This window comes from Hydra vulgaris, chromosome 08, assembly GCF_038396675.1.
Source record: "Hydra vulgaris chromosome 08, alternate assembly HydraT2T_AEP".
Taxonomy (NCBI): Eukaryota; Metazoa; Cnidaria; class Hydrozoa; order Anthoathecata; family Hydridae; genus Hydra; species Hydra vulgaris.
In genome coordinates this window covers 24,886,110-24,896,188 of record NC_088927.1, presented here as the reverse complement: position 1 = coordinate 24,896,188, position 10,079 = coordinate 24,886,110, and the positions used below count along the sequence as shown (strand labels likewise).

Sequence of the window (10,079 nt, the reverse complement as noted above, 5' to 3'; positions counted from 1 at the left end):
TTTCAATAACTTCATATTAGTATTTATCAAAAGATATTTCTGTAAAATACTTTGTTAAAAAGTTATGCATCTGCAATTTGTTCATAAAAAGTAATGGATATTCTTATTGCGAAGGAAGGTAGCAGTAAAAAGTATTTATTTCTGCTTTCATTCTTTGCATTAACATGGCAAATTATTAGTTTAAAATTTTTTTGGTAGAATAATTTTTTTCGTAGAAAAAACTTTTAATATTATAAAAAAAAAGGAAAAAAAATTTAAAAAATGGGAAAAATTTTTCAATTAAATTAACCATATCAGTTTTTTGTAATTTTTATTTATACTTCAATTTGTTGATTGGTATCTTATTAGAACATCAAATATATGTTCTAAAGTAAAAGAAAGTTCTTCAAAATAGCTAAAAATAACATAGCTAATAATACTAGAAAAAATAAAAAATTTATTATCACTGTTTTGATTACTATTATTTCTATTTGCTTAAATAGCATTATTTAAGGAATTTAAGGGATATTACTAACAGTAATAACAAATAACAGTGATAACAAATAGTAGAACAATATGTACGGATAATTTATGAAAAATAAATAATAAACTAAATTTAAAAAACTTAAACTACTAATAATCGTTTTTATTTTTTCTTTTACTTTCTACTTTGAAATGTACAAATCCAGCAAATTGGATATTTTTCGTCATAAATCCAAATAAATATTTACATTTAAGTTCATTAATTCAAAAATTAAAAGCAAAGTTATGAAAAACCATTAAAATTACGTTTTTCACAATGTTATTTCGTTAGGTAGTGAATGTTTTTGTACCGTAAGTATTAGCGATGTGCCTTCGGCAAAGGCCGATTGAGGCTAATTATAGGGTTTAATGTATGTATATTAAGGTAATATCTTAATATCATATATTACTAGTAGACGATAATTCGCCTGACTTTTTTTACCGTGAACTTTAATAATTATCTCGTCTGACTTTCCGGGAAAAAAAGTCAGACGATAATTCGTCTGACTTTTTTTCCCGGGAAGTCAGACGAGAAAATTTTGGTTATTTAAAAAAATTAATAATGGTAAAAAATATTTACACTTAGCAGGTTTAAGGACGGGGGTAATAAACTTTTTAAAAAGCAATTATCAACCATTTTCAACAAATTATCAACAATTTTACCAAATTTAAGATACGTCAAATATATTTTGTTAACCCGTATTTTTAACTTTCAAACAAAAAAAGACACATTATTTACGTTTTTTCTGATTACAGATTTATAAAAATTATAATAAATTCATTGTTTTTTCTTACTCATAAGTAGTGGCCAAATTAAGTCAGATTAACTTCAAATTTAATTTATTAAATTCAAACATTTTGTATAAACATTTTTTATATACTCATAAGCTTTGGTGAACTCTTTTATTGCAACATCGTATCCAATTTTTAATAAATGGATGATAAGTTGTTTGATTTTCAATGCAATAATCACGATGTTTTATTGGTTAAAAAAAAACAAAAGACATTATACCATTAACAAAAAAAAGGTCACAACCTTCTGAGGTTTTCTTACCTCCTTCATTTATATCTTCATAATATCACACAAAAGTATTCATCTTATGATGACGATTCTATGAAAATTAATCTATGGGATAATAAGGGGAAAATAACAGAGACTGACCTAAATATAGAAAAAATCATAAATGAAAAGCTAACTTATTCAAATCACTATCATTGTATTTGTAAAACATGCTATACAAATGTAAAAAGAATATCAGCAAAAATACCAAAAAATATAAATGCCATATCAAGAAGTCGTGAAATTCTTAAAGAAAACTCACAAAGAATATTGATATCTACACCAAAAGCAGAAGAAACGGATTGTAGAATATTTTCGAACAAACAAATGAAGCTTGATCAAAGAATATTTTTGATCAAACAAATTGAAGCTTGATCTTTGTTTAATTATATTTTTCATGATTAAAATCATCATCTGTTTTGGAATGAAATTGACTATATGGTCTATCAGCTTTTATATTTTTCTCCTAGTTCTTTGCGAAAGTACCCATAAATCGATCTCACATTAGTCATAGTTGTAGAAAAGACTAAAGTTCTTTTAGCTGAATAAGTATTCAAAAAAATTTCTCTGGATCTCTAGAGTCAATATGTATTAGGCTGTATTCAATATTTCTTCTTTCTGGTGAAGATGATATAATAACCAAATTATGCATACAAAGATTATCAATAATAAAGTCAGCAGTACTTTTAGCTGCAGTTGCTGTCGATGCCAATACTGGAATTCTTTTAGGGACAAGTGATAGCAATTCGAGAGTCTATTATAATGAGACCGAAATGCATCTGATTGTGTACTTGAACATCCCCTATAACAATCGCAGACTAATAAGGTATAAATAAAATCATGTAAATCACAAGATTTTACTTACATAATGCTATAGGTAATGCATTTATCTTTTCTTTCAATGAGTAAAATTTTTTTAATTTTAATTTAATTCAATGTATTACAAGAAGGTCTGACACTAAAGTTGTAAATATCAATGTTTACTATACGTAGAAAATGTATCTATGTAACAAAATCACTTACCACTTTTTTGCACAATGACTTTCATCAATTGCAATTGCAACAAGTTTTTGATTAAATCTAACAACTTATAGATCATTGACAATTGATCTATAAGTTGTTAGAATGGCTTCAGGTGAACAAAATATTACATTTGCTTCATTGTAATTTATCTAAAAAAACAGCATACTTTTAAACAATAAACAATACTCCATAATTCACAAAAAAAATTTACTTAAAGCATATCTAAATTCAATATCAGAATAATATAATATTTCATAATAAATGCTAAACACATTTAGAATTAATGAAATATAATAATGCATTTCTAATTTTCAATGCAATCTCAATCTAAATGCATTTAGCATTAAAAATTTCTCAATAAATGATTAATTATTTTGCATTCACTAAAAAATATTTTATATGTTTTCTACAGAAAAATAAAATCAAAATTCCAAAATTTATGAACAATAATTCGGAAAAAAATGTATAATATCCCAGGGTAATTACCAAGCAAAAACTAGACCTTCTCTTGAGAAATGAAAAACTTTATTTGTCAATTAAAATAATGCATAATAATGATAATTATTACCTCTGTTATCTTCAATATTTTTTCTTTGTTGATATGCTTTATAGAAGCTACTTTGATTCTCTTTTTACTGAGAATGTTTTCTTGATCTTTCATTCAACTCAAAAGCGGAGAAACAACTAAAACTTTATTATTGTACATCTTAATGCATATTCATATCGAATACAATCAGGTGCTTGTAATTCTCTTAACAAGTTTAAAGTGAAGGTAAAAAAGGGTAGACATTGAAACACGATTGATTTTTCACTGCCTGTTAGTTGGCAAACAAAACAATCTACGCAATTGCTGAGAGCTATTAAAGATTATTTTTGGTAATCCTTCAAAGATTTAATACAAAATAACTCACAAACTATTTAAAAGCATACTCTAAATTATATTTTTCGCTTGACATATAGCTTCTGAATAGCACTGATAATTTAATAAAATAAATTTTAACGCATTTTTAGAATAAAACCCACCGAAACATTACGATATTTCATAAAGATCAAAGCAAAGGCGCAAGAACATATTTGTTGCGGTAGATGATATTATATCATTAGCGCGAAAACCAAAGTTTTTTCGTCTGACTTCCCAAAGTTTACGGGAAAAAAAAAGTCAGACGAAACATCGTCTATATAACTAGATGTCTAACATGCGGGATTTTAAAGGACAAAAAATGAAGCCGCTTTTTTTCGTTTATAACAATAGTCCACCATTTGTAAAAAGGGCAAAAGCTGAAGCCGAAGTGTGTAATAAAAGTTAAAAATGCAAGTTAAAAGCTCCTAATAAATTAAAGATAATTCAAAAACGAGTTTTAGTAATTATAAAACACTTACAAAAGTTTTTTTATTAGCCTATGTTTATTAAAAAGTATTTTAATTCATAAAAATGCTTTAAAAGCATTTGTCGTTTTACTTTTCTAGTCAAAACTTCATTCCCTTTTCAATCGAAAATAAATTAAGGAATCATAAATTATTATTTTATAAGTATTCTAATTTCCGTTTAACACTTTTACATAAATAGTATTTAAATTTAAATTATTATTATAATTATTATTTCATTTATTTAACACCCAATGTAATTTACAAGGTAAAAAAGAAAAATAAGAAAGTTATTTCTCGTGATTTTCACTTAAGAATTTTTTCTTCCAGAATTTGTTTAAAAATTCCTCTTTGCTCTTTCGCATTCCAGCACTCTATTGCATGTTTCAAAGTTTGTTCAACTTCGAAGGGAATTTCACTTTTAGAAAGTGCTATTTTTATCTTCTTTTTATTTTGAATTAAGTTTTGAAAATTTAGCATCCGAAAACGGCATAGGTCCTGAATATCGCCAACAAACGAATGTTTAAATAAGGCGTGTTTCAGTTGTGAAAAGATAATGTCTGAAGTTGTTTTATTATTAAGAAGACGAAGAAACAAGTTTAATTTATTTTGTTGAATACTTTTTGAAATTTCCTGGATTTTAAATAGCGAATTTGTATAGTTCTTACTGTGTTTTGAAACATTTAAAAGCGATTTTAGTGCACTCCTTCCAATTACATCTAGCTTTTTCATCAAATCAGAATTATTTTCACATATCTCCATACCATAAGTTAAGGTAGGGACTGCCAATAATTTATATATATATAAAATAGAACTTATTTTAATACAATTTAAATTACTGTAAATATTGCATGTTTTTATCAGCTTTTTGAGACCAGAGAGGGTAGAGCTTAAAAGTATGATATCATCCGCATATGCCACCACACCAGTAAAGTTACCATATATCGATGTGCCAACAATACCTTGATTTGTAATAGTTTCAAGAAGACTTTCAGTGTAAATATTATATAGGTGAGCTGAAAAAATCGATCCTTGTCTTACTCCTTGCTTTAGAAGAAAGGAGTTTGATTTACAACCTTGATATGAGACTGTTGCACTACTATTGTTATATTTTTTTCATTTAAAAAAAGAAAAGTTAAAAATATTTGTTTACAAATTTTATCTGCCATTTGTAAAAAGGGTAAAAAGTGGCTTTATTTTTCGGATCGAAGTTAGACATCTAGTTTATTTAATATATCATTGCGCTAAATAAGTTCGTTAAATAAAATCGTTAAATAATTAGACAAAATGATATTCTGCGAATGCGTTAGTTTTCGGATACCTAAAGTATCAAGTCACGTTAAATAAGTAGATCGTCAAATAAGTAGACAAATTAAAAAGTCAAGGCATATTTTGTTAACCCAGACGAACAAATTAAAAAAAAAAAAAACGTTATCCGAACTAAAAGCATTTACTTTGTCAGGCGTATTATTTTTATTTTATGGCATTTTAAAACGACAATTAATTACTTATAATAATATTTTACTCACGGAGCTTATTCTGGTCGAAATTTATATATTTATAATACAGTATGACAAGAAACATATTTTTAAGAAAAATGTTTTTTTTCTTAAGTCACCTACTAGATGAATATACTAAAATTAGACATGCTTTGATGATATCAAATAAAATAGTTATAAAAAAGATGTCTCACGAGCAAATTTACTATATTCCTAAATATTTTAACTGCTTTTTTGATTAAAAGTAATTGTTACTTAATTGTACGCAGATAACTAGTAAGGAAAGTATTCTAATGTTTTTGCAACAAAAAGAAAATAAGATAATTTATTAATTCGTGTCTGGCCTTTTTTTTGAGTGTGTTAATTTACCTCCCCAAGAACGAGAAAGCCACTACAGTCGAGGAAGCTACTTTAGTTGTAATTACAACCCTCTCTTAACTATATAACTCCAAAACATAAACCATAACGAACAAGACCGCTGCGCGGAGAAGCAAGTTAAGCGCGGTACTACCAGGGACGTGGTGATCGAGCTCGGAACTTTTCCATTATGAGGCGATTACTACACCGCTGCTGCACTACCGTTAAATAACAACCTAGATAGGTGTTATTCAACGATAGGTGTTATTCAACGTTTTTAGCGGTGTTATGTATATAGCACAATAATAACAAAATGTGACCTAAACTTTGTTTACTATTTCTTACTAAGCGAATGTTTTAAATAAAAACTGCATTAAAGAAACGACACACTTCATGCTAAACTAAAACTTTATTTTGAAAATAAGATCAAAATATCCTTACAATATAAAAAACAAAATAAAATAACATAGTTTCTTAGTACTTTTGACAAAATTTAACTTGGTTGCAACTTAAGCATTTTCGAAAGAAATTCGATTTTTCCACATGGAATTACAAGCCTAAATAGTATAGAAATATAGTATAGCATAAATAGTATCATAAAATTGCAATGAAAAAACAAAATAAAAAATACTCGCTTTTGTGCCAGAAAAGTAATTAATAAATACATTAATTTATGTCAATAAATTGATTTGCTAAGGAACTCTAAACGCCAGAAGGATTTGAACCTTTGAATCATATGAATGTTAAAAATGTTAAGACAGTCATCTACAGTGGCATCTACATGCCAGAATAGTCTATACCTTTTCAAAATACTAAAAAAAATCGATCAAATATCTCATTAAAATTAAAAATAACATAATCATATTTTTAAATACTATTTTTGTCGTAGTTATAGTAGTTATAGCTAATTGCAACAAATGTAAACAAAGAACTGACTTTAATAACTGCAACTATTAACTATATCTTATACCGATAACCCTAGTTGATAAATTGAATAACTGATGATAGTAAGAAATAAACAAGTAAAAAGTGAGCAAAACAAATTATCATGCCAATAACAAAATAAAGAACAAGCAATATTTGACATAAATTAGCCCATTATATATATTTAGACATCTATAAGACACTTATAAAAATAAAATAAATAGTGAACTTTTTAATTAATAACTAAAACATAAAGCACTTAAACAAATCAACAATAAAAAAATAAAAAAACTTTATGTATATTGGTTGAATTTAAATATTCAAATAAGTCATAAAAAAAACAAAAAACAAGCAGAAATAACAGGATACATTCACAACAATGATAGTACTAAAAACACAGCTTTTATGACAGTCTAAGACAGTAACAAAAGGAAACATTGCATTTCCTCTTACGAAAAGATCACAATTATTTCCATGTACAACTCTATTCACTAACAATAGTGCACCATCTTTACTTAAACTATTGAACTATATGATCACATCTCTATACTAATTACTTTGTATTAGTATAAGTATATTGACTTAAACTATAAAAGTACTTGATGGGCTTTTATAGAAAGGGTTTAAAAATTAGTGGCGTTAGGTACAATAAGCTTTTTTTGATTTTTTTTTCGCACAACTAAAAAATAAAAAAACGAATTATTTTTTATTTTTAATCTTTTCGTGTCTAAAATTAAATGAAGTTAAAATTTTTTTAAATTACTTAAGTTTAGGTAGAAAATTTTGCTTTATAGATATTATTTTTTGGTATAAAATGATGTTGATGCTATACAAAGGTTAAACATTAATTAAAAAAAATAACATTTTAAAATAAGTTTTAAGTTATATATTAAATTTCTATAAAATCTATCTGTCTAAAAATATATCAAGGAGCAGAAAAAATTCAAGTTTAAAATCTGTTTTTTCGATTTATTATGAATGTTTAAACTAATTTGAATGTGATAAAGTTTGACATATGGTTCGTTAGAATTAAAAAGTTTATTCTTTTAAGGTTTATTTAAAAGTCTAAGTTCAAATTTTAAACATTTCTGTAATACGCATCACCCTTATTTTGAAATGTGATAATACCATTTAACTAAAAGTCTAGTCGTCAAATTACCAGTGATTATTGTAAATATATGTAAAATAGCGGAATCCCTTGATATCACATGCGGTTTTAATAAGTAGCAATATTTAGCAATATTGTATAGTTTAACTTAGAAACATAAAGTCAAGCATTAATGATGTTTGATTTAATTTTGTTTGTTTTTTTCATTATTTTTTTTATCTTGATCTAAAGACCTTGTGATTTTCGTTTATTTGACGTCAGCATGTTAATGAAAATCTATTCAACGTTTTTTGATCAATCATATAAAAAAAAAAATTTTGAAAAAAATCTTTTATTTTCTATCGATTATAAGCAATTTTAAAAACCAGACCATTATATTGTTAAGCATTTAAAGCACTCAAGGAGAATTAGGTCAAAATTGTCTTAGAAGACAGGGATTACTTAATACTGCATAGCTTTACTAAAATGTTGCAACAGAAAAAAGTGCTAAAATTCTGTGCTACGTTCTTTGAACTTTTTTTAAAGTAGCACAAGAAAAAACGTTTTTTTGTGGCATTTCTTTATAGAAATGTATATCAACTTAGATTATTTTTGAAAAAATAGAAAGGTAGAGCTTAATTTTAATGTGATATTTGTGTATGGTTGGTTGACACATTTTGATTTGACTTTATTGATGTTGAAAATTGAGTTGTAATTTTTTATACACATTATCTAAGCACCTGCCAAATTTCTGAACAAAATATTTAGTCGCAAATACCATAAAAAGAGTTACAGTTTTGGTACCTAAAATCCCTTTTTCCAAATTCTGTATTTGGGAAGGGGCGGTACTAGATTGAGACTCTCGTGTGACTATTTTAGACCAAAGATATTGTTATTGACTTAACTCCTAATATAATTGTAGTTTTTTCTCGTAATCAACAAATTAATAAACAACAATAATCTTTTCTCCTAACTCGAGGTCTAACGTGTTTCACATGACGCGGAATGCCGTTCACTTCTACGATTTGTTTCGACGCATTCCGAGTTATCGTAACTAATTGCCACTTTGTATAGCACCTCGCATTTGGTGGTTTCAGCCAGACTTTATCGCCAATTCGAAATCTCTCGTTTGTGACATTTTACGCAGGAAGATTCTCTTTTCCCTATCCTTTCACACCAATGGTATAACTGTATATTTTGTCCATCGGACTTGCACCATTTTTGTCAGCTGAGACATTGTACCAATATAGTGCTTCCGGTATCGACATTTTCGATCGTTCTGCTATTCTCTTGATAGTACGGTGGTTTCTTTCCACAATTCCATTTCCTTCAGGATAATAAGCGGCTCTAAATCTAATTTGTACTCCCCAACTATTAAGGAAACTTCTTATCTCTTTAGTTTTAAATGTCGGCTCATTGTCAGTCAATATTTCAGACGGTGCTCCACGTTCACAAAAAATAAGACGGATTATTCGGACTATGGCAAGACTTCCGTATGAGCTTGATAATTGTCGCCACAACGCGTATTTTGAAGGTCCGCAATCAATTAGACTCAAAAACTTGTCAGTGCCATAATGCGTGATGTCCATGGCCAATCTCTCCCAGTTTCCTTCAACATCCAATTTCCCTTTTCCCCACCGTATTGGCGCTGGATCTTTTGACTGACATGGTTCGCAATTTTTTATCACATTTCGAATATTGTTTTTAGTAGCAGTCGGAATTGTTTTACGAACAAAGTTTAACGTTCGATTCACTCCAAAATGTCCAGTTCTCTGGTGTATATCGGAAATAGATTCAGCCTTCGTAGCTGCGATTCCCATACAACTATTCCGACACTCTGGCACAGTCAGTTTGTTGAGCCATCTGCTGCGAACTCTTGTTAATGCATCAGCCAAATTGTCTTTAGAAGGAATGAGTTTCACCTCAACGCTAACATTGTATTCTTCAATTAGCTGTTGCAACACGCTCAGTCTTCTTCGAATCTGCATTTCACCCGTCGCTCATGATCTCAACCTTGATTTTCCTGTAAGGGCGTAAGAAACCCAGTGAAATACTGTTACGGAATCGGTAAAAACAGTCACTTTCTTCAGCTTCCACATCAGAGCTATATTCATTCCACGTATCACAGCGTCTAATTCTGTCATGTTTATATGAATATCAGACGTTTCTTTTCGCAGCCATGTTGCATCCTCCAACAGTTGGGGAAACTACAGTTCCATGTAGTTTCCCCAACTTGAATAAGAACATCATTTGCTAAAGAACT

At 28.0% G+C, this 10,079-nt stretch overlaps 1 protein-coding gene across 1 annotated transcript; it reads right to left on the bottom strand.

Annotated features, from left to right (window-relative positions):
* Positions 1-8,979: 8,979 nt before the first annotated feature.
* LOC136083155 (uncharacterized) lies at positions 8,980-9,804 on the bottom strand. The gene has a single exon (XM_065802561.1). It carries the CDS (start codon positions 9,802-9,804, stop codon positions 8,980-8,982), a length of 825 nt encoding a protein of 274 aa, XP_065658633.1.
* Between the last annotated feature and the right edge of the window lie 275 nt (positions 9,805-10,079).

Excerpts from the sequence above, each read along its gene's own strand:
- LOC136083155 (XM_065802561.1), bottom strand. The coding sequence starts at position 9,804 with ATGCAGATTCGAAGAAGACTGAGCGTGTTGCAACAGCTAATTGAAGAA.